Source organism: Terrapene carolina, unplaced genomic scaffold (genome assembly GCF_002925995.2).
Source record: "Terrapene carolina triunguis isolate 2854851 unplaced genomic scaffold, T_m_triunguis-2.0 Scaffold210, whole genome shotgun sequence".
NCBI classification, from domain to species: domain Eukaryota; kingdom Metazoa; phylum Chordata; order Testudines; family Emydidae; genus Terrapene; species Terrapene triunguis.
Genome location: NW_020664561.1, coordinates 7,913,090 through 7,939,133, shown reverse-complemented (window position 1 = coordinate 7,939,133; position 26,044 = coordinate 7,913,090). Strand labels below are relative to the sequence as shown.

Sequence of the window (26,044 nt, the reverse complement as noted above, 5' to 3'; positions counted from 1 at the left end):
CACAAAATGGATCTCTTAACGTTTCCCAGATATAATCCCAATGACATCATAACTCACATCCGCAATCAGATCCTAACAGGATCCGAAGCTAAAAACCTCTCCAAAAATGACTTGTTTCCAAATCCCAAGGTAAGAATGCTCTGGAAACAGAGTAGCTTTCTGCTGGAGGACAATGTAAATATACTAGTGTATTCAGGATTTGACCCCATAACACTTATTTGCAAAAGTAGTCCCACTGGCGGTAAAAATATTCACATGAGGAAATATTACAGATGTGCTCTGCCATTTTACAGGTGCACGTGAGCAGACAGCCCCCTGCATCTGCATGCAATTTAATGATTAGGACACTGGAACCCATAACTTGGTTTTATAAAATTGGGAAACCTGCTTTACTAGACCATCCTCTGGATAACAGACTTAGCCTAATGATAGTGAATGCCATTGTCTGTTGATTTAATTGCTGTTAGCAACAGTTCTGCCTTAAAGACCATGCATTTAGCTAGGGTGAAGGTGCTTAGCCAAATATTCAGTAGATGTGAAATTTGAAGCTCTGGTATTACAGTACAGAAGTTGCAGAATTCAAATAATGGAATGCACTGAATATCTAAATTTCTGTATATTTACACATTGTAGTTTAATTCATTAAGGCTTAGACTTTAACTCTCTTCTTAACTGGGGACAATAGACCATCCATTAGGATATCTCAGGGAATTCTGCTGCACATGAGTTGATGTCTTAGGCGATTACCTGAAGACCTGAATGGTCTTCCTGTTTAATCTGTAGCCAGATCTTTTGTTTTAAATGTACTTAATTTATATAGATTCTTCTCCCCTGCAATTGTTTGGGAGTTTATTAATGGCATGAGATTAAGTCTTAATTTCCAGTCTAAATTAAAAACTCAATATTTTATATGCTTTCTTAATTATTCCCCCATTCACTATAGGAGTTTGCTGTTACATTTTTATTTAAAATCACTGCCTTTGTGTGATAGACTTTTCAAGATTTTTGGTGTCACTCAAGTTTGAAAATTCTCCAAGTGAAGCTGACCTAATCATAATTGTTGATTACAAATAGGTAATTAAAAACTATCAGTGTAAATACACTGATTAAAGTTACAATTGACCAGTCTGGTTATTGCCTGTTAAAGTTGCATCATGAGATGTTGCATTACAACATCTCCATGATGCAACATGAGTACTGGGATGTGATTTGTCATTGTCTTCATGGAAAAAATGAAATGGCTCTTCATTTGTTAAAGGCAGAGTACTACTTGTTTGTGATATATTCTGTGTGCTATAAATAACAAGGAAGACTAAATAGTAATTTACAGAGAGGAAGCTCATCAATAAGAGTCACTTGGTATTAGTGTACTTGTAATTACTGCAATTAAATGTTCTTTCTCTCCTTCTTGTAGCCTGAGGTATTGCACATGATCTTCATGAGAACCTTGCAGAATGTGTATGGAATCCGTCTGGAGCACTTCTACATGGTGTGTATACAGTGTTGGGGGGGAGAAGAAAGTGAAACTCAATTTCCAGAATTATGCAAATTAACATTTATTAAAGCACTGGGTTTTTGAATTTTTAAATTATCTGATCCTTTTAGCACTTTATGTAGCTGAATGTTATTTTGAAAGTCCTGTAGTATTTTGCATTTAATCCACAGCATTTAGTTAATGGATAATTTCAGGTATAATACAGTTAGAAATACTGGATACTGTTATTTCCCCAGTCTGCTGTATTTTGGGTTTAACCTTTTTTTCACAAGACAAAGTAAATATAAAAAGTACTTTAAAAATACCACTAAAAATAGAATTGAGGACAAACCAGTCAATGAAACGGACAGCCTGGGCAAACTAAAAACTGATTCCTCATTAATTTAACAATGTATATTGATTTCTGTCTCCAAAATGTTAGAATAATAACTAATCCCTAACAGCCCTGTGGATAAATAAGTACTAGCCATATCTCTCGCATGGGCAAACTGAGGTACAAAAGTTGTAATTTGCCAACGTCAAGGGAAGTCTGAAAGAGCTGTGAATAATGTAAGGATTCCTGGCTTCCAGAAACTTTGGTTTCAGGGCAAAACTCCAAAAATTAGCCTCTGCAGAATGTGCACAATGCATGTTTCAGCGACCACAGAATGTCACCTTGAGTCACCCAGGTACTGTGACAAGACTGCCTGGAAACTTTGCTTCAGCAGAGCCCTAGGCTTGCTGCCTACTTTTTTAGGCACGTTAGTTTGGCATGTATCAGAGGGGTAGCCGTGTTAGTCTGGATCTGTAAAAAGCAACAGAGTCCTGGAAATTTCTACTACGTGCATCCGACGAAGTGGGCATTTACCCACGAAAGCTTATGCTCTAATACATCTGTTAGTCTTAAAGGTGCCATAGGACTCTCTGTTGCTAGTTTGGCATGTGCTGATCTGAAGTTCTTAACTAACACTGAATAACTTCTTCAGTATAATGTCCTCCCTTCCCACCAGGGGCAGTGGGTGCCATGCTTTAGCTGAGATAAATCCAGAGCAACTGAGATCAGTTTGGGGAGGATCAGAGCTGTAGTCTGAGCCCCAGATATGTGCAAAAAAAGTAAGAGGAACAAAATGATTTTGTGAAATGTTGTGTTTTTTGGGGGTAGGGCTGTTTCTTGGGAGCCACTTGCTCAAATGACACCAACTTGGCTCACGGACTTCACTCAGCACCCCCATGAGGCATAGCAAATTTCAAAACAATCTGAGTCAGCATGTGGATTTTTAGAGCACCTAGAATAGTCTACCTTCAAACAGAAAGCAACACTCAGTCTTTAATTATAGTGGAGTTGGTGCTATGCTATAATATACTTGAATGAGTGCATTAAAATGTAATGCAGATGTGTAAAAGAATACTATAACATTACATGGCAGCACAGGAATCCAGACCCACATTGTTTTGAGGGGGTAAACCAACAATTTCCTTACTAATTATCAGCTTGTGCTATTATCTAATGCTCAATTCTAGTCTGAAATATGGCAAGGCATCATAAATCCATTATTGCACTTGAACATTCACACCTGTTTTAGCCTGTGATGTTACTTCACCATAGCCTCAGTTAACTGTATTTCTTTGATTCCGTCTAAAGGATTCAGTGGGCCAGGCGATTATTTTTTTTTAGTTAGGATGCTGTATTTTTATATTGTGTGAACAAACCATTCTTGTTTCCAGGTGGTATTGACTAGGCAAGCACCTTCCAATGTTTTCACTTAGCAGCTGTTTGAGAAACCCCCTCCTGGAAACACCAACCTTCCCACTCTGCCCAGTCTTCAACTACTTGGTTCTCAAAACATTATTCTGTGAGCCACCAGGACAGGGATCCACAGGCTGCAGTTTGGGAACCACTAACTTGCCTTTGCCTTGAAGTTTAGTGATAGTTTCCCACCCATGTTTATCACCTCTGAGTGACTTTCCCATAAAAAAACCACCTAGTATTTGCCCCATATGAATACTCCTTGTAATCGTCTTATTTATTGACTCTTGTGTTTAGATGCCGGTCAATGCTGACATAATGTATCCACAGATTGTTGAAGGCTTCCTACCTATTTGTAACTTGTATATTAATATGTGAGTACAACAAATGGATTTTTTCATACAGTTCATTCATTATTTGATTGTAGTTTAATTAATTTTATGTGATTGGGGTCTGTGCAATTGTGGTGGCCCTTCAACTTGTTGAGCTTGTGTGAAATAAAATTTAGCAGACTAACAAGAGGCAGCTTAAAGCAGCTAACAGTTTAGTAGACTAAGAATCTCTGCTGCCAGCCGCTTTTTATCCAAATGTGTGAGAGAGCTTTCATGCTTTAGGATTGTGAGACTGAGGTTTAGATCAACAATAAACGATGGCAAGTTCGTGAGCATGCAGTTGAATTGGGAATAGCTTGAAGCAGTTCACCGAGACCCATGGCAGAGGCTAATCATGAGATATGGAGGAGGATCTTCGATTAGCTGTTACATAAGCCTGAAGTATCACCCCAGTTATGTCTACCATTATTAGAGGCACTGCTCTAACAGACACTGGTCTATTCAATGTGTGGTGGAATAATTGACATTGGGCAGATTGACTTATAAGTTTCATATTAGACCACTCCTATTTCTTTTTCTGTTTCTGTTTAGTGTCCACTAAAATGCTCTATATTTAGGTGTCCTGTGAAAAGTAACTTAAAAAAAAATCCTTATGCAAGGCACTGTAACAACTCAGGATCTATAATACTAGTTTGTGAGTGCAGTACTATTAAAATGCTATTTGTGGGTTTATTCTGCCATGTCTGATCACCATTGTGTACAGTACCAGGATACATTCAGATTCTACTATTGTGGGAGCACACCCATGTACTCTAGATTTATATAGGGCAAAAGTAATGTAGTGCCCATTTGAAGTAGGCTTGTTCACAGAACTAATAACATTCAGTATCTTTTTTTTTTTTTTTCTTCTCTCCTTCCCACAGGGAGCGTTTTCTTCCAGTCTGCCGTATTAATGACTTTCAGATTGCAGATGTCATAAATCCAAGTAAGCAAGCTTTTGTTAACCCATCCATGTTCCCACATGCTCATGTGATGCCTGGGCCATTTCTATGAAATATCTTTGAAGACTCTTGGGTTTTACTTTCTACACTGCGGTAGACAATTGTGGTGTAGTGGAACCAGCAGCTGCCTACTTTTGAACCTCGTGGTATGGCCTCCAGAGAAGACCAGTTCATTAAATAGTTCTTACAATGCTTTAGCCAATCCAGTTAATACTAATTAGCTAATAAATCTCAGGTCTATTACAAAACATTACAGTTTGTCTTGCTACTAGGTTAGATAGTAATCTTATGTTTTCCAATAGTTTTGCAATATATGGTGGTTATAATTACTCTTAAAAAGTAGAAATAGTTATGAGTAGGTGACAGGACTGGAACTCGATAATGTGGATTTCCTGGGGGAAATATTTCTATAGAAAACAGTTGTATTTCGTCCTTTCTTCCACTCTCTTGCCAACACACTGTTACAGTTCTGGTGTGGCACAGGCCATTCAGGAAAGACTTTGTTAAATTTGCTAAAGAAATTTCTTTAAGTTGATTTCTGCATCTTCCTGTTTCCTGCCAAAGCATTTGAGGTTGGCCAGGAGTGTCCTTGTTCTCTATTCCAAAATTCAATTTGAATTGAGTTGGGACAAGAAGGGCCTTCTTAGTTCAGGGACCTAGCTGTGGATTCTCTTTGAATATGTCTGCTGGAGTCCTTGTGTAGCTGTCTTCAGGGTTTAGTACCAGGTTTTTCTGTTTGGGTTGCCGACTTTTTTTTACCTCCCTTCTTTCTTTTTATCAGATTTTTTTTTTGTACTGACATTAGTCAGTGCTCAGTGTTTTCAGGGGAATAGCTGTTTTTCTGAGACATTATGCCCAGTTTGTAATTTATTTTTGGATTGTATAAGGTCCTTGACAATGCATCTGGGTGCATCATAAATTCATGGCTTGGTGCAGTTGTTTGTACAAACAAATTAAATCTTTTCCAAATAGTGGTAAGGTAATAGCTATAAGACTTGAGTTTGTTTAATTTTTTCAGAGATTGACATAACTTAATCATATCAATTTAAGTACATTTCATGACTGAGGAAGATTTGTTCCTTTCTAAAACATACTTGGTTCAGTAATAGATATCTCTTAAAATACACCCCCCTCATCCCCAGACTGGCACTGAAGTTCTGTAAGAAATTCTCTTCTAAGCCAATATGGGTAAATTGACCTCCTAACTTTCCTTGGAGCATAGTACATTTGTAATACTAAAATATCCAGAGCTATCTTTAACATGGTACTTTTCTTCATTCAGTCTTTGCCTCTATTTAGCTGTTTGAGTTTTGCTGTGCTCAAGTTTTCCAATTATGGGCCATATAGAGACCAAAACACTCATTCTTTGCTATTCCTCTCTTTTAGAAGCAAAGCGGACAGCTCGTTTCTTGAGTGGCATTCTTAACTTTATTCACTTCCAAGAATCACGTCGTGAGATCTACATGGAATTCCAGTGGGCATATGTAAGATTATGTATAGTTTGTGTGTGTTGTGTAAAAAAAAAAAAAAAAAAAAAAAAAACCAAAACACCTCAAAGAAAACACCAAAAAAAAAATAATTAATTATTTATATCTGGAAGTTTAGAGGCTTAAGTACTGTTTGGGAAATTACACTAGCCTGCCATGTGTTACAACTTTTTTCAAAGGGGCTGTAACAACTTTTTGTCTTTCTGTAAGACAGATCTTGAAGAGGAGAGAAAAAAAAAATTTCAGGTGACTCCTGCCTATGCATTAGGGAAAACATTTAAGTGTTTACGGGGTAGGAAAGAGTCTTAATTTTTTCCAGCTGTTGGAAAGGCAGGTACCAGCTGAATACAGGCAAGTCTTATTGTGCCATTGAGCTATAGGCTCTGATCAAACACGAGGCACTGGTAAATAGTTTCAGAAACACTTCGGTGTGGTACTCTGAGGAAACATGTCAATTCTTATTTTCATCTAACTTCAGGCCATTTAAGCATGCCTCAGTGTCTGGAAGAAATAAACAGCTATATAAAGGACAAGCTGGGTCGGTTAGTCTAGGAAAGACAGTAGTGGTAATTGGAGGAAGGGGAAGTTAGGAATTTGCCTATTCTCTTATCTCACCACTGAATCAATGTTTTAGACCACATATTGTGATGGAAGGCTATTACACTGTTTCCTGTTGGATGATCTGGTTTGGATGATGCACACTTTGATCACTTCCAGGTAGAGTACTCTACCTGCTATACCTGGCATTGAATCTGACCAGTACATGGAAAATTCAGCTGGTGAAGCACACAGTTCTCTGCATCCTAGCCAACAAAACCTGACTAGTGCTCCATGAACTCGTCTGATTTCTCTTTTATTTCCAATTTGAATTGGAAGTGGGAGTGCTAACCTATGAAGCCACAACTGGTTAGAGCCCATCTGTTATAGAGGCTGCCTTGTCGGCAATATTTTGACAGTTGCACTCTACAGGGATGATGCAGCTGGTGATACCCAGGATAAGACTTGGGCAGTTAAGGCAAGAAGCTTTCAGCTAATGGAACTTGAGTATGTAACTTAATGCCAGAGAAGATCAGATTGAGCCCAAACCTAACCACATTCAGATAAAAAACTAAGACCCACCTTTTCAATAAAGCCTTCGCCTAATAATGGCTTCCAAAAAACCATGGTGTAGAAATAAAAGGGGAGCACCTTTCTGCTCAAGACTTGGTTATTTCTAATATGCTTGCTGCCTTGGGAGCTAAGATAAAGTACATGAACTGTGTATAGCTTTTCTGCTGATTCTGATATACATCCAGGATTTCATCACTTACCGACAGGATCTTTGGCTCTTGAAAGGCACAGGATAGAAGTAACAAACATTGGTGACGGACCCTTGCTAAATATGTGGAACAGTAACTTTAAAAGTCACATTTCTTACAGGGCAGAATGGGGGTTTCTGTAGGCATAGGAGCCCATTCTGTGACAGTATCTTAAAGAACACCAGTTGCCACATAACTGCAGTTTGTTATAATCAATATATGGATATAGCCATCCCTGTAACTTGGTATGAACTAGACCACCTGTCTATCAATGTGCTTGTTGTTTTTCCTGTTGCACATTAAATTTAGTATGCCTATTTCTGGAAATAAACATGCATATTGGAATCTTTAAAATATGGGCTTCAGTACAGGGTAATTGTCAAGTCAGTTTTTAGGCCTAGCAACTGAAGCCCCCCTCTAGTATCTCGTGAAATATTCAAGCACAGGGAGCAAAGACTTGGACACTTGGAAAACTTTCACTTTGAGGAGAGTGAGAGGTAACAGTCACTAAGGAGAAAACTATGAAGCTAGAACTACAGACCAGTAACTACCAAGTACAGACCAAGAACTACCACTAATTATCTCAACTGGGCAGGTTAGCAGTACAAACAAATTATGAAATGCACATGGATTGTAGGACCAACCTGGTTGTGTGAGGAACATGTAGGTTGATTATAAATCTGCTTGTTCTCCCATATAATGTAAACTAATCACTAAAATACCTTAAACTTAATTTTCAGAAATCAGCTCTGGAAAAAATACAGCAACTGCAGACAGCAAATCAGGAGGCAGCAGTGAAGCTAGAGAAACTTGAGTGAGTACGGGGTCTAGTAATTGACCTCTGTGCATTTTGCAGTTATAACACACATGCACGTGACATCTAACTGGGAATATTAAGCTGTTGTCTTAGAACAGAAGCAATGTGGCTGTTGACTGACTTTTCTAAATCAACCGAGGCATTATATGGCCTCATCAGTGTTTGAGAATCTTCCATCTATCTTAAAGATAAAAGTAACCATCTTTCTTCCTTCCTTGGTTAAGTTATTTTTCTGTGTAAAGCAATTGAGGGGAAAGTTAAAAGATGAGTTTGCATTTAATTCTGAAATTGATGAGGCAGGTGATCATTTCTTATTTCCATAGTTGGTCCAGTTCCTGTGAAAGGTCTGTCTCCTGAGCTGATCAACCTTCTTCTGTTGGTCAAATGTTTCATAGCTGTGGAGAGACGGTGGGACTCTTTTGTACCTAGTGCCAATCCTATGGGCGTTTGATTAGCTAGCCCATAACTATAATTCAGGCAAATATAAAACTTTTCCCATGGCATCTTTCTCTGTTTGCCAGTGATTGCTCTTCGAGTAGTTTCCCTAAGAGGTTATGGGAGTTACTTTCAATGCCCTTGTGGGTCATGTTCAGAGTTACAGATTTGATATTCTGAGCGTCTTGTTAGAATTGATTGTGGGAGATAGTGACTTTAGAAACATAGTACCATTTTATTAGAATGAAAGAATGCTGTGTTTGAGAGCATATATTCAGTGGATATAGTTTAAAGTACTTTAAAGTCCTTTTCAGAACTTAGGGTTCATGGTGGATAACCAGCTAAATGTGACCTCCCAGGCTGATGGTCAGTATGACTGTTGGATATATAAGCAGAGGAATATTGAATAGGAAGTGGCATTCTATGTATAACCTTTGCATTAATGAGACCATTACTACACTAGTGTCCATTTCTCATGTCCACACTTCAAAATGGATGTAGAAAAGAGCTATAAGAATGATTCAAGGTCTGGAAAATATGCCTTAGTCTGAGCTTATGTCTGTCACTGTATTTAGCTTAATTAAGAGAAGCTAAAGAGGCGACTCGATCATGGTCTAAAGGTATCTGGATGGGGAGAAGATGGCTAATAGAGGGCTCTTTAATTATGCCTTTGCCTGCTTGACCAGATCAATAGCTAGAACCTGAAACTAGACAAATTTATACTAGAAATAAGGTGCACATTTCTAGTAGTGAGGGCAATTAACCATTGGGACAAGTAACTGAGTTGGATGTGTGGTGGATTCTAAATCACTTGAAGTTTTTAAATAACTATACAGATGCTCTAGCTCAACCACAAGCTACAGACTTGCTACAGGAATTACAGGGTGTAATTCTGTGGTCCATGTGTTTTCAGGAGGCCAGATTAGGTGATCACAGTGGTCCTTTCTGGTGTTAAATCTGTGAATCTATTAATAAAAATGAAAACCAAAATGTAGTATAACAAGTAGCTGTTTGAAAGATAGGAGACAAAGGATAGGAATAAATGGTCCATTTTTACAATGTAGAGAGGTGCCCAGCAGAGTCCCCCAAGGATCTGTACTCTGACCTGTTGTTCACTGTTCACCCCCTTTTCCAGATGATTAATAAATATGTTAAAGTGGCAAAGTTTGCAGATGATTCAAAACTATTCAAGAGGTTAAATTCAAAGCCGACTGCGGGGGAGTTAGAGAGATCTCACAAAACTGGTGACTGGGCAACAGTAAGGCAGATGAAATTCAACATTAAATGCAAAGTAACGTATACTGGAAAAAATAATCCCAACTATACATCTACAGTGATGGGTTCTAAATTAGCTGTTATCACATAAGAAAGATCTTAGTCACAGTGAAAATTTCTGGTTGCCCCATCTAAAAAAGGATATAGTGGAACTGGAAAACATTCAGAGAATGGCAACAAAGATTGTCACAGGTATGGAACAGCTTCCATATGAGGAGAGACTAAAAAGATTGGGTCTGATAATCTTAGAAAAGAAATGGCTAAGGGGATTATAATAGAGGTCTATAAAATCTTGAATGTTGAGGAAAAAGCGAATAAGAAGTGTTGTTTACCCTTTCATCCAACACACAAACCAGGGGTCACCTGATGAAAGTAATAGGCAGCAGGCTTAACACAGCAAGAGGAAGTACTTTTTCACACAGTGCACAACTAAGCTGTGGAACTCATTGTCATGCGATCTTCTGATTACCAAAAGTATAACTGGGTTCAAAGAAGAACTGGATAAGTTCTTGGAGCATAGTTCCATTAATGTCTATTAGACAAGATGGTCAGGGAAGCAATCCCATGCTCGGGGTCACCCTAACCCTTTGACTACCAGAAGTCAGCAGAGGAAGATGGGTGCTTTCCTCCATAATTGCCCTGTTCTGTACACTCCCCTGGAAGCTCTGTCACTGTTGGAGACAGGATACTGGGCAAGATGGACCATGGTCTGACCCGGTATGGCAGCTTTTACAGTAGTGTGTAAAGTTGCCAGTCCTGCCTCCATTTACCTTCTGTACTAATAGTTATATTGTATACATTAGTATGTGCTGCTTGTATTATCTGACCCAGGGTCAGCTTTTCTCTCAAACTGCAGCATGCAGAGGAAGGGGAGCCACATCAAAGTGCCTGCTCTGCAGCTGCACTGCCTGGTAGCTCTTGGTGAACACTACTGGAGGAGTGAGCACTGCGGGACCAGCTAGCAGTATATGCTGCTGCTCACCTTAAAGGGAACTATGCTACTTACCTACCTCACAGGAGATGTTGAGGGTTAATTAGGCTAGTATTTGCAAAGCACCATAGAAAAGCTAAATAGTTGTCCTGCATCAAGTTTACAATGTTATGTTCTGTATCTTTAAGACTTTGTCAAGTTTTACTTCTTTGTCTAGTGTTATTTCTCTGCTCTTGATTTCTCATTCTTTTTGCTCCCTTGTCTTACTCACTCCCTTTGCATATTTAAGCAAGTCTGCACTCCTGTTCCATGGACTTTCCCTCTCCTCCAGCCCTCCGTTAGCTTTCACCCTGTCAGATGGGGCTCCCTCATGCCCATTCCTTTGGCAGAGTACTCAAGTTTATCATCACTATACTTTGTCACCGTTATGGACTGCAGGTCAGTTTTTTCTCTCTCTGGGATGTCCCACCAGTGACTTGCTCTACTACCAGTCACCAGTTCCAAATTCAGGTTGTTCTAACTAAAAGTATGTTAAAGATGGAAGATCCTATTTTAAATATGCCTCAGACTAATATTTCTAGAGTCTTAGTTACAATTACACGACTACTTCTGACTCCCTGCATGGGGTTAGCTGCCTCCTTTACTTACATTTTCCGGCCCATTCTCATCAGTCCAGCCAGGGCCAGCTCCGGCGTTTTTGCTGCCCCAAGCGGCGGGGGGTGGGGAAGCTGCGATCAGCGGCACTTCGGTAGCTCTACCACCGCCGCTTCATTCTTCGGCAGCAATTCTGCGGCAGGTCCTTCCCTCCGAGAGGCACTGAGGGACTTGCCGCCGAAGAGCCGGACATGCCGCCCCTTTCCGTTGGCCGCCCCAGTCCCCCGCTTCCGCGCTGGGGCCCCGGGCGGGCCCCGAGTCCCGCTCCCCCTCCCTGTGTGCCACTGTCTCCCCCCCCCCCCCCCCTTATCCATAGCCACTTCTTGTTCTTTTCTAATTTCCAAGACCATTTTGAAAACTAAGGAGTTTTCCAGTACCCAAGAATTGCTCTCAGTACACACTGGGAGAGTCTCCTGTCTGATGTTAGCCCTGTGCTTTAACTCTACAACTTTAAGCTATATTGCTACAAAAATATTACATTTTATAATTCAAATATCTAGATAGATCAATGTGTTATAGTATCATTCTCTCACTCTTGTTTTTGCACTTTCTTCCGTGTTTCCTCTTAAACTTACAGCTCTCACTCCTTGTGCTCCCTCTTTACTTAAATCACTCCTTAAATCATACTGTAGCTATGAAATCTTTCAACAATAACCCACCAAAGCAAGATTAAAAAGAAAATTATGTGAGATTAGGTCTTCAACTGGTCACCCAGGTCATTGTCTGTAGCTGATCCTAAGACCCTTTGAGGCAGGAAAAGTGTCTTTCTGTCTGTACTACACAGCCCTGAGCTCACTGACACTTGGCGTGCACTAACAAGATCAAATATCATATCTTTGTGTTTAGCACGATTCCAGTAGAGCAGAAAGCAGAGTTCAAGCAGCTGTCTGATGATATTCAAGAACTGCAGCAAGTACTAAACCAGGACTATCGTCAAAAAACGGTATGCCCTATTTATATGCGTCTCTGAAGTTTTGTCACAAAGTACAGCTACTATGACTTCTGATTGTGGGCATTTATTATTTCTTTGGATTTATCCCATGAAAATTTGAGGGGAGATTTGATTAAAACTAAAAGCAAAGTCAAAATATTTAAGGTATTTACGTCTATCCTGGTCTGAGTCCTATGGTACTCCCTAGCATTAACTTGTGCTGGTACCTATGAGGGAAAGAAGCTAACAGCTGGGTCCATAGGGATCAGAAGCAGTGTGTGAAATATAGTCTGTTTTTCATTAGAGAAACACATTGCTTGTGTGAGGAACTGAGATATCTGTTGCATTATAATGAATATTGTGAGACTGTTTCTCCATTTAATTTTGTGTTGCTGCCTACTTGAACTGAAAGGGTTAAGTCAAACCAGAGCTGGGGATTGGCCTGGGCAGGAAATAGGGACTTAAGGGTATGTCTGCAATGGAGTCTGAGGTGTGATGGCAGCTCAGGTAGATGTACCCGTACTAGTTTTACCTGTGTTAGCATGGCTAAAAATAGCAGCGTAGATGTGGCGGCAAGGGCTGTACAAGCACACCAAGGGCCCTTGTTATCTGTTCAAACCTGTGCTGCTGCATCTGCTCTGCTTTTTTAGCAAAGCTAGCACAGGTGTTTACCCAAGCTGCAATTACTCCTTCAATTGCAGTGTAGACACCCTAAGAGATAAGACAGCAGCAGGTACACACCTTCAAAGCAGCTAAGAGTACCATGGGGCTATCACTGGGACATGCTAAAGATCAAAAGACCCGGACTGGTTAAAAGATGCCCCTAATAGAAAGGAAGGGGGAAAGTGGTCAGCATGCCCACATGGGTGGTGGGGGGAAGAAATAGGAACTGCAGGCAGGTATGTTCTCACTAAGCAGGGCCTAAGCATCTAGGCCGGGAGTAGTTAAAAGGCAAGATCCATGTAGTTAGGTCTCCCTTTTTGTTGTTTGTAACCCATCCTGTTTCTGAAAGCTGTGTTGTTAATATTCAGCAATACTGTTTGAGAAGGCTGTGTGGCCTCTGTGCATAAATCAATGGTAACCACTCCCAGATGCATCAACAGCAAGGTCCAAACCCCAGCTGGACTTGCTGAAGTAGTCATGGTTGGTACCCAGGGGGCTATAACACAGGTTCTCGTCTAAGAGTGGGTGAACTGTGGAATTCCACCCAAAGCCTGATACCTGTGGGGTGCATGTGCTGAGACCCTGAGAAGGGATAGCTGTGCAGGTAGCTGGTAACTGCTTTTTTCAGTAGTCTCTTCTCTGTAGTAAAAGTTCAAACGTAAAACCAGAAGCCTTACTAATAATTCTCCTCTTTTTAACTGTCAAACAATTATTCTCTTCATTAGACAGCCTTGCAAGAAGTGACTTCCCAAAAGAAAGCAGAAGTTGCAGAGAGAACCCGAAGTCTGGTAAGTATAACTCAATTTAAATGGGATTTGAACAGTCGCCTGCAGTAAGTGATGGAGCTTCTTTTAATATAGCATCAGATTTTTCTGCCTGACTTCTGCTAGCTATGTGCAGTGTGAATGGTTCAGATAATGAAACTTGATTGCATTTTAAAAACCACTTCTATATTTGTATTTCATGGAAACTTGCATGATAAGAATAGTTTGGTTTTGATATATCTGGGACTCCAGCTCTTGTAACTAAGGTTTCTAACTCCAGGTCTAAACACAATTTTTGTATTAGTATAGCTATTTCAGTTAAGGATGAGACTTTTATATACCAAAATAATTATCCCAGTACAGACCCTAATGTGGATACAGTTGTATTGGAATAATGGTGCTAATATCAATATAGCTTATTCCCTTTCCTTTACAGCAATAGCTATACTGGTATAAGCATCTTTATACTGGTATAACTTTGCCCACACAAGAGGTTTTGTAACATTTCAACTGTACTAGAATTGTAAAAGCTGTACAACTTTTGTTTGTAGCCAAGGCTTAAACACTTCCATTCCAAACCTCTGTTTTCACCTTTCAGGCTGAAATTTTCCAGGCTTGGTCTCTGCCCATAAGTGATACTTTGGGCAAGCTGAGTTGAAAGATTTCAGCCTTTTGAGTGTGAAGAGTGCGGGGGAGGGGAGGAAGCTATAAAAAACAAAATCTTACAACTTTGTTAACTGCTGTAATAATGCTGACAGAGATGGAGATGTAAAGTTGAAATTTGGCACAGAAGAAGCCCTCATGGAAAAGTCCCTTTAAGCATTTGAAAATTGGGTTTTAACTTAATCAAATTATGAGCCTTTGAAAATTTCACTTTATATATGCATAATGCAGTTGGTATGATGCCCATTTTGTATGTTGCACATCAAATGAAGCTGAGCTCCTTCTTACTGATCCTGTAAGGTGCTTGGGATATATTATTCCCGTTGTGCCTTGCCTCCATCTTTCTTCTTTGGAAAGAAAAATATGTAGGTGTTAAGTCCATCTGGTCCTAAATCAGAAAAGATAATGGACCATTATAACACTTAAAGTTGTGTAAGTATGCAAGGTGGAAATATTGCTAGTATCTAAAGTTGTAGAACAGCTTTATATTGCACTGTATTAAAGAAATAAATGATCCCATAACTAAAGCCTATATTGTTTCATGCAAATAAAAGCATAGAGTTAAGGCTGAATATGCTACCTTTGGAAATTCCTGATTTGAATGCCTAACTATAGAACTGTGACACCCTTTTAAAGTATCAGAGGGGTAGCCGTGTTAGTCTGGATCTGTAAAAGCAGCAAAGAGTCCTGTGGCACCTTATAGACTAACAGACGTATTGGAGCATGAGCTTTCGTGGGTGAATACCCACTTCGTCATGCATCTGACTCTTTGCTCCTTTTAAAGTAGTTAATTCTTGATGGAATAGCTATATCACCTTTAAGTCTTCAAAGAATGTGAAAACACTCTAGGATGAGTGGGGGAAACGGGGCATCCCCTAAATTCTTGGCAGTAGCCCTTACTTCCTTAGATATTACCTATTTTACAGAGAGGGAGAATATTGGCCAGGACTAGAACTGGACAAATGGAGGGAAAAAATTATGAATATTCTTGTGAATACGGCTGGCTGTTTAGCTCTACTGGTATTTGTGACCTCTTATTCATTAATATTTGGGTAGTGAATTTCATTGGCAAGAATGTTTGCAGCAAGCATGAGTGCAGCAAAAATAACATGCAGTCATGTAACTCAAAATTGTACCATAATGCACATACAAAAGGGAGCAGAACTTTGGCATTTGCTGGCCTGAGTGCTTTGCTTGGCAACTGTAACATTCTTAAGAGAATATAATAGAATTTTGGTTTTAAAAGAAAAATACTAAAACAAAAATGTTAGGATGTAGAACAACTTGCGAGATAGCAGTAAAATGCTGTTCTGCACAAGATGTTCAATGCAGAACCCTGCCTCACTGAACGTCTCTTCTCCCTTCTACTTAAAGCATCAAAAGACAAATAATCACTTACAGCATTATTAAAATTGAGTAAAATTGAGATATCAATGACACACTTTAATTGTCTTGCTAATTAGAATCAGCTAAAAGTGACAATGGCTACTTTGAAAGAAGAACAAGAGCAACTGGAATCAAAAATTGTAGAGTCTCCAGAGGAACTGAAGAATTACAAAGAACATATGAAGGAGACTGTCCAGAAACTCAAGAAAACCAAGGTGAGTCTTGATCACTGTACTATGGCTGCTTTGTACTTATTACAGTCTATTAAATTCCCTCTGTGATGGGCAAGACATGAGTAATGATATGAGTCTGTCTTCTGGCATAATATCGAGATCTGCTTGTGCATATCTTTTAAAAAAGATTAGCAATAGGTGACGAGCAGGGAGTTTAAGAATTTAGTTTATAATGAAAGAAAACAAAGACATCTGATATTTGGAGAACACCTCCTTTAAGCATGGATCACAAGAAGTGCTATTGATTATTGTTCCATCTGTAATACTAAACTTAGAAATGTTGGGTCCCTTGAGCCTGTCCAGCTGACTGCATCCACCATCCTGACACTACCACATATGGCTGGTACTCTTCTGACACCTCTTCCCAGGCCCTGGCCTCTTGACCATGTGCTCCAGGGTTACCTCTGTTCTCACTCAGTAGTTCTGAATCTGTAGGGTTGATTTCTTCTCTCTGGGAACACTTTATCCCAAAATAACAATCTAATTCCAAAATCGTCTGACATAGGTTCACTCCAGTTAAAATAGAGGAAGTTAATCAAAAGGAAGCAGATAATTTAAGGTACACAATCAACTTGAAATCTTAGTAAGCTGCAAAAAAAGCAATAGTAGCTTCAGGAACTAAGCATCCTTGAGTCCCCTTTCCAATTTTTGGTTTTCTAATCGCTTCTTTGTATTCTTAATGTTTCACTCCTGATGTGTGAAGACTCATGACAAACAAGAGGAAACTAAATGGCAATTCAGGGGCAACATTGGAACCTGCCCCTCCCCCCTCTAGATATATAATCTGTGAAATGCACAAACTAAATAGGAGAAAAATACAGGAAAATGTTCCTCTAACTTCTTCAGTTATATACCTATCTTTTCAGTTACCTGTAAAAATAGTAGGCAGAGAAAGTTTAGACAGTATATATTTAAGTACAAATCTTACAGTCATGAAGTTCATGTTTGGCTGTGTGTCTCCTGAGCAGACTGATTCATCTATGCTTCAGTGAAGTTCACAACTTTGTCTTCAGATTTCTCTCCCTGTTTATACAGTTTGTTTTTGAGGTGTGAAGTTATTACCATCTGACTCTAATCAAACATCCCTGTGTAATGTTATTTGAGACTGAACATAATTGCACTTCTACTGACATAGAATTTTCCATTGTATAACTTGCATTCTCTTCCCCAACAGGCATTGTAGCACATTGAATAGATAAATTTTACTTCCTCATATCTGAAGGTTTGGTTGAGTACAGCACCTAGGTGTCATCCCTGCCTTTCCAAACCAATGGCTTTTTCCTCTGATGCATAATCTTGTTGGCAAACTCAAAATTTACTTCCTTTTAGCAACAATTTTGAAGTTACTTATCATAGAATCATAGAATATCAGGGTTGGAAGGGACCTTAAGAGATCATCTAGTCCAACCCCCTGCTCAAAGCAGGACCAATCCCCAAATGGCCCCCTCAAGGATTGAACTCACAACCCTGGGTTTAGCAGGCCAATGCTCAAACCACTGAGCTATCCCTCCCCCCCTTGATTTCTTTAATTCCAGTTTCACTAATCACGTTTCACTAATTTCTTTAAGTAAATAGCTTTTTCTTGTTTTTTTGTAAAGCAAGAGGTTATTGAGAAGTATGAAGGTTATCGAGACCTAGTTGAGATTCTGCCATCATGTCAATTGGAGGTGCAATTATACCAAAAGAAAATGCAAAGCCAAGGAGCAAATGTGGAGAGAATGGCCAATATCTCATCAGAGGTTTGTATTATGTACTTGTGTGTCCCCCCTCTAACTGCATGTAAGAAATAAATTGCTCTCAATTAAGTACTGGGTTTTAATTTCATGCAAGTGCTGCTCCCTGTTGCTCTATTTTTTTGCTTAGGATATGAATCTGAAAAAACAAACCACTATGCAACAGTACAAGTGATATTTGCTAAAGTGGAATCTATTTCAAAGCAAAGCATGCTGCCTTCCAGCACCTAGACATAACAGCCAATACCGTATCTATTTTCTTAATCATAATCTTCCATTTCAATAGTTCCTGTTATCCCAAAGGATCCGAAGCTGCTTCAAAACTATTTATAAGCAGCACCATCAAAATGTAGCTACTGTTGGGGTTGAGTACAGTAACTTCCCATAGCACATCTGTAGGTAGGAGGGAAAATTTTGATTTTAAGGTCACAAGGACAAACTCCTGTAAATTTGTTGCCATCTTTAATAGTGGAAGAACTTATTACCCATAGAAACATAAGCCAAAATAGCATGTACCGTCTTCTCTTTTTCTAGATGGTTATTTGTTTGGAGGAGGGAAGTTTGAATTTTAAACTGTTCTTTGTATGGGAAAAGTGGAAGCCAAAAGGAGGAAATATCATTGTTCCCAAAATGATCATTTTAACAAGCACCTTAATTTTATCAGTATTACCAACCAATTTTTTATTGGACAGTTTTTTTTTGTCATGGTATATGGTACCTATGTAATTTACTGTAGTATATTGCAGTAATTACTGGAAATCTAAGTGATGTGATCCACCAAGCCTGACCTGTTAAATATTTACAAAGTGTGTTAACTGCTGGATTTCTAGGAAGAATTAACTGGGTTTTCAGACTATCAAAATGAGAATGAGCAAAGTTGTATTTTGGCAAATATCCAATAGAGGGACATTGCATTTCTTTGATTTTATAGAATTGCTTTTCAGTCTTTCTTTCAAAATACTGTAGGTCAGAAATCTCGAGGACCAGATTGAGAATGGACAGATAGAGTTGAAGAATGCCGCGACAGATGAAATGTCCTTAAAGAGACTGGTCAACGCTAAGCGCGAGAAGCTGTCTACGGCTGAAATAAGAATAAAGAAGAAACATGAGGACGTTGAGCAGTACAAGCGCACAGTATTTGAGTATGGATGAGTTGGCATTTCTGCCTGGCGCTACTTTATCTGACATACACTTACAAAAATTCACATCCCTGATACAAACATGTAACAAGTAGTATAGATGGGAAATGGTAGTGATGGGGGATAGTTCTGTGAAGACCAGTAATGCTGTAGGCAAGCACTTGGGGACTCGGATCAATAATTGCAATGTGAGTTGACAGCAACTCTTTCAGTGGATTGCTAATTCAATTTATAATGCTTAGCCTTGATTTTTTTTATCTTTTTAAAGAAAATGTCACACTGGGATAATTTTCCAACTCATCAGACTTCAACAAAGCCCCATTTGTCTTTCATGAATTTTTCATAATTTCCCTTGCCACTTTTGCTCATTATCAAAGCCATTCAAGACCCACAGGGAAATAGGGTCTTGTATCTCAGGGGGGTATTATCCTGATGTGACACGTCTAAAACAAAAGGAAAAGTGTCATTTGATCAAAGCTTCCCAGCTCATCTTCCTTCCTACGTGATGCTGCAGGCGCATTGTAAGGCTGGGCTTGGAACATCACAATCCTTTTCATGATGGCAGACTGTAATATTGTAAACACAGGGCTATGATTTTACTATAAGACCTAGGAGGAGCTGGCCCGTGATGATAATTTAAACACCAGCCTTCAATAGTGTCAAAGGGGGTACGGAACATTACTGGCCAAGTGAACTGAGTGTTGTTTAGGAAGCATCTTCATTTAGATGGGGAAAGTTAACTGAGTGCTCTGGTCCTACTTAAGGGTTCTGCTCTCTGCAGAAAGCTGGGCCAAGAATTTGTGGCAGATCCCCCTGATTTCTGTCACTCCTCTATTAAATTTTGAAGTAACTTAAAGTAAATGGAGGTTTTAATTAAATAAAAAATGAAGGCAGCACAATATAGAATTGTTTGCTTTTGATATTAAATGCTCTTCTAAATTTTTAGTGTAGCTGTAGACTTTTGCATTAACACATAATTGCCTTGTAGATGTTTCCTGTGTTTTGACAATTATGGGCTTTAGCAGCGAAGAAGGGGAGGGAGGTGGCTTTGGGTTTTAGCATCCAGGAGAGCGGAAGGATTTTTGGTGGTGAGCAGGAAAATGCATCTTTTCTTTTCCTTTGTGTGTAGGAGCAGAGATTACAAAACTATTTGTTAAGCTTGAATGCCTTGTCCCATCTGACAGCAAGCAGCTGCCTACTGCCCCCACAGTGGGGTGGGTCTTCCCTGTACAGTTCTGGGTCCTGGGGGATGCTGGGGAGGGGTGGCACTGGCTGGGCCCATTTTACTTCCCCTCCTACTCCCCCCCAGTGCATCTCCAAGAGCTAGAGACTTAATACTTTAAAACTTATTTTGTGCAGCACAGCTTTGTGGTTGGTTGAATTCTATGGCCAGTTCCACAGGTAGAGAATGGTACAAAATACACAGGTCTAGACATAATAGCACTTTCAATTAGTGATGGTGGAACTTCAGTGCAAAACCTAGCTATATTCTGTCCTGAAGTATTTTTTGAAAACAAACTATCCAAATCCTTTTTCAGACCCTGCATTGTCAGACAGCTAATCTTTAAACTGTTTTTGAAGCATAATACTAGCTAATTCTCACATCTCCGTGATATGGATTAGTATTAACCACATTTTAAAGATGGAGAGACTGTGACCCAGTAAAAGTTGAGATCATGTAGGAATTCTGTGGCTGAGCTGGCCTTTGAACTCAAGATTCCAGTCCCACTACACCATGCTGCCTCTAGAGCGGAGGTTCTCAAACTGGGGGGCACAAAATGTATTCTGCAGGGGCATGAGAAGCTTTGGGAGAGTGGGTGACCAGTTCTGAAGGCAGCGATGCCGCCAGCAGCAGTGGAGAAGTAAGGGTGGCAATGCCATCCCATGCCACCTTTACTTCTGCACTGCTGCTGGCGGCATCGCTGCCTTCAGAGCTGGGCACCCGGCTAGCAGCCACTGCTTTCCACTCTGCCTTCAGAGCTGGGCAGAGGTATATGTACTTCGGTGGCGTGTGTGTGTGTGTGTGTGTGTGTTTGCAAATGACTACAGACCCAAAGAATGGGGGCAGGATCAAATAAGTTTGAGAACCACTGCTAGAGTATGATGAATGCATCACTCAACAGTAGAAAAACACTTAGGGCCAGATCCTCAGCCGGTTTAAATTAGTGTAGCTCCATTGAAGTCAATTGGGCAATTTCTGTTTGACAAGTTATGTTAACTCCTTTGAGTTTTGTTTGTTGATGCTATATAGCTCTAGGATTTAAGAATGAGTCAACTTTTCTGATGTCCGTGTGATGGAGATAAATTGTACACCTAGATGGATAAATGTTACTTATCCCACAAATGCAACTTTTCCTTCACTCTTGCAAATAACTGTTCTAATTGTAACTTAGAAAATCACTTTCCTTGACATTCATATCCAGTGTGAAATCCATCTTGGTGTTTATATTTAATTTGGGGTGAGGTGATTGGTTCAGCACGAACTATTTCATACCTTCTTGCTTTAGGTATTGTAACAGAGTTCAGGAGAAGAGAGGGGCTGTCTATGAGAAGGTGACGGCGATTCACAAGGAAATCCAGCAAGTCAGATTAAAAGTCCAGCAGCTGAACGAGAACACTGAAAAGGAAAAAATGAAAGCACAGGTAAGCAGGAATTCTTCTCTATTAAGTACTGGGGAGGAGAGCTGGGCAAAACTTTTTATTTGCCAAAAAATGCAGTTTCAGCTGACCAGAAACTTTGTGAATTTGACATAAATTTGCCAAATAGTTTCACCCCCCCCAAAACCTCCTCTTCCCCCTCCAAAACCCCTTTGGCACTTAGGCAATATTAACAAACTAGGATGGGAAGGTGATGGTTCTTTCAGAACTTTAGCTCAGTACTTAGGGCACTCACCTGAGCTGTGGAAGACCTAGGCTGAATTCCCTTCGCTGCCTGATGTGGAAAAGGGATTTGTATTTGTGTCTCCCACATTGTAGGAGTGCACCCTCACCATTAGGCTATGGAATATTCTGGTGAGAACGTCTGTCTCTCCTGTTGAATCTGTTCCACTTCTTATAAATAGTCATAGGAGCAAGAACTTGAACGTGGTTATACCAAATCCTTGGGGAGTACCTTAACCACCAGGCCATAGTCAGTCTTACTCTTTTCTTGGCCCAATGACTATAAATGGACATTCATAGTGGCAATTCATAGTGACGACAAAAGTTTTAAGGCGGGCCTGACCACCTCTTCCTCCAGCCCTTTAAAAATGCCTGTAATCAAATGTTTTGGTTTGAATGACTTGTTTTGTTCAATCTAAAATGGATTTTTTTGATTAGTCTAAATTTTTTCAGTTTTGGATTTGGTTCAACCTGAACTAATTTGTTAAGTAGCTCTGATCTAACTAGCCAGCTCCTGTGCCTACCCCTTCCCCCCAACACATGCACTCTTCCCTCAGCAGACTTGATATCCTGCTGTATGCCAGCTAAAGTCCATATGAGCTAGGCTCTTCTCAGGTGACCCTTAGGGCTGGTCTACCCTGGGGGGGGGGGGGGTGTCGATCTAAGATATGCAACTTCAGCTACAAGAATAGCGTAGCTGAAGTCGACGTATCTTAGATCGAATTAAAATTACTTACTTAGCGTCCTTGCAGCGCGCCGCAGCTCCCCCGTCGACTTTGCTTCCGTCTCTCGCTGAGCTGGAGTTCAGCAGTCTACGGGAGAGCGATCAGGGATCGATTTATCACGTCTACACTACATGTGATAAATCGATCCCCAATAGATTGATCTCTACCCGCCGATCCGGCGGGTAGTGTAGACGTACCTTTAGATAGTCTGCGGGATGGAGGAGAAGAGGACGCTTTGGGGCTATGAAGCAACACATTTGGACTTCATAATACTGCATGAGAGCCACAATTGTGTGGATAATAGGCGGTCTGCTGAATCAGTGCTCTCCTCTGAACCTTACAAGGATCAGCGGGCTTGGGAAGGGGAGAGGACTGCATTGTTGCAGGGGGGAATTCCCCTCCTGTGGCCCTTCTGTGGTGTGCAGGTCTTGTGGTCAGGGGAGCCAGGCAAAGCTGAAAGGTGAGTGTAGGATAGCCTGATTCCTCTGAATTTTAGGAGATGGCAGTTCCCATCACCCTCCCGTCCCTGTGCTCATCTGCTCTACCTTTCCCCTCCTGTTCCATGGATACTCCTGAGCAGCACTGAGCGCAGCTCTGATTCACCCAAAATCTGCCCTGCTGTCTCTTAAATCCTCTGTAAGGCATCAGGATTAACACTGCTGATGGGAGAACCTCATTGACTGACTAACTTTCTCACCTTAGGAGATCTATCTTAACCTGAGGGCTGGCTTGGAGAAATACCACGAAGCTCTGGCAAAGATAGCAGAGAGCTATGCAGCCTCACGAGATGAAAAAACTGCTGAACTAAAGAGGAGAATGCTTTGAGTTCAGACTTCCTGAACTAGCTGTTATACCAGGTTTTCATTTGGACTCTGCTTATTGTATTTATCCTCATGTTTGGGTTTAAAATATTGCATTTTATGTGGGAAGCTTCTTCTAAATACCACCTCAGAACACATTTAGTATTATAGACAGGCCCTGGTACTGTCAACTGATTAACCTTGGTAAAAATGGACTTGGACATCCTGTCTGCATTATCTTTCTCAGTTCTGATTCTTCTAGTGGTAAGTTTACCAATTTATCTTGCTTATATAAAATAGTTTGAGGGTTAATTTTGGCTTCTAGTGTAACTACAGTTTTTGCAGAAACTACACTGAGGATGTTGGTTTGGGGTAGCTTTGGTTTGAATGGAGGTATCTTCTTAGATCTTGGTTGTAGTATTTTCCAGGTATATTGAACACAGTCTGAATTATCTTAAGTTCCATCTGATTTCGAGACAAGTCTTACTGAGATCATCATGATGGGAGAGTGGATTCTTATATAAACTCTGGCTTGCTCTGCCTGTGACGTCCAGCGATAAAGAAGCCCTCAGAGGAAAGAGTCCTATTTGGGGAACTACATAATTTCAGTTGATGTTGCTATGTCTCTTTCTGGAAGCTTGAATCCATGGTTTCTGCTTGGTGTGTATTGAACACCCATTTGTGTCTGTACAGGATAAGTCCATGTTTGGGCAGATAACTGAATTAAAAATAAAATGACATGGATTGATATTCATTGTACATTTCTATTGAAACTGCTCTTCTAAAACGTTTGGCCAGACTGCCTTGGGAACATAAAAAGCAACTTTTAAGTAGCTGCTGTAAAGATTTGGATAGCCTAATTTCTCTATTGTGTTCTTTCAGCCTACTTGTTTGTTCATTCTCTTCTTGGTGTAAGTCTTCTAGTTTTTGAGTTTTATATCTGACGTATGTTTATCCTGAGACAAGGTGTGTGAGGTAATATCTTTTTTTATTTGACTAACTTCTGTTGTTAAAAGACAAGCTTTTGAGTTACTCAGAGCTTCTCTTCAGATCTCATTCTGTTTATCCTGTTTCTTTGGTTAGATTTTCTTCTTCTCCTGGGCTCTGTTCTTGTAATTCTTCAGGACTGAGACTTTAAATATTAGTTGGTCTATTTATTTCCTCTCTTTTCTGCATTTGGATCTGCTGTTTTCTTCCAATGTCTTTTTCTTGATCGTTGAGACTTTCTAAAGTCACTATGGGTAAAATTTTCAAAAGCACTTACATAACTTGGATGCTCTTGAAAAGAGGATTTGATAATTTTTGAAAATGTTACCCTTAATCTCAAATCTTCCATTAGTTGAACAGTTGGAATATTTTTGTTGATACAACTTCTGGTTCAGATTATTTTAGCCTGTCTGTGTACCATATAAATAAAATTAAATTTGGTTACTCATTAGTTTCAGTATATTCATAAGAATGGATATAACTAAAAAGGTACAGGAGAAATGTCAGTAATTTTATAGTAGTTTTAGACCTGTATATGCAATACTTTGGCCAAAAAAAAAATCTTTTAATTGTGTTTTTAAAGTGATTTCCAGAGGTGATGACAATGCATAGCTCCCAATGATGTCACTAGGAGTAGTGGATATGCTCAACAACCTCTGAAAACCACTGTCACTTAATAGTAAGGCTAAGATTTTGTCATGGATATTTTTAGTAAAAGTCAGGGCCAGGTTATGGGCTTCTGTGAATTTTACTTTATTACCTGTGACCTGTTTGTGACTTTTACTAAAAATATTCATGCTAAAATGGGAAGGGGCTGGGCAGCTGCGGGATGGCTGGGAACTCCTGGGCCCCCACCACCCGTGGAGGCTAAGAGCTGTGGGGGTCCCCCTGCCCCTCCCCATGGCGGCCAGGGAGCTGCATGGGTCCCCCTGCCACTCTCGCTGCGGCTGGGAGCTTGGGGGCCTGCTACCTCAGATGGTGGGGGTACCTCACAGCTCCCTGTTGCTGCGGGAGGCGGCGTGATCCTGCAGCTCCCAGCCGCTGGGGCTGAAGTCTTGGAGGTCTGTGACAAAATCGTGGGCCACCCCCATATATTAGATTAAAAAAAAAAATCTTCTTGTATTTAATTTTTAAATCACACATCTTTATCTAGAACAAAGTTACAGGAATAATACTTTTCATATCACCTAAATATACTCTCTAACTACACTGGTCTACAATTTTTGAGAAGTCGTCTGCTTCAGAGATAAAATGTGCTATTTATTATGTATTTTGATGTGCTGAATTCAAATATGACAATTAAAACAACTGATTGGCTACTGTTTCTAAGATATTTAAGTTTTTACATTTTATGTCTATGTATATTGTGTAGATGATAGTAGAGTTTTAATCATAAATTGTAAACCTAGGTCTTTTCATGTGTTTATGGTTGCTTTACATGATATTTCACCTGTCCTGTTTATGTAATACTTTAAAAATCAGCAAAAGGGTTATATAAATAAAATTTATTATGAAACAAAAGGCAAAAAACTATTATGTACATAGTTTAGTCCTATTCAGTGTCTACTTGGCGCTTCTTGGCTTGTCTCTTGTATTCATTAAATGGAGCATCTCTTGTCACTGTCCAGCAATAGTCTGCAAGCATTGATGGGCTTGCATTGTTGCAATGTCCTGGTGAAATCGCTCGCC

At 39.9% G+C, this 26,044-nt stretch overlaps 1 protein-coding gene across 1 annotated transcript; it reads left to right on the top strand.

Moving 5' to 3' along the window:
* On the top strand, positions 1–24,140 carry LOC113407312 (kinetochore protein Nuf2-like). Its single transcript, XM_029912343.1, has 13 exons — positions 1–129; positions 1,415–1,489; positions 3,519–3,595; positions 4,477–4,538; positions 5,941–6,038; positions 8,080–8,153; positions 12,298–12,394; positions 13,771–13,833; positions 15,936–16,073; positions 17,690–17,830; positions 18,791–18,966; positions 21,471–21,606; positions 23,271–24,140. Exons 1-13 carry the CDS (start codon positions 7–9, stop codon positions 23,391–23,393), a joined length of 1,383 nt encoding a protein of 460 aa, XP_029768203.1. The 5' UTR covers positions 1–6; the 3' UTR covers positions 23,394–24,140.
* The last annotated feature ends 1,904 nt before the right edge of the window (positions 24,141–26,044 follow it).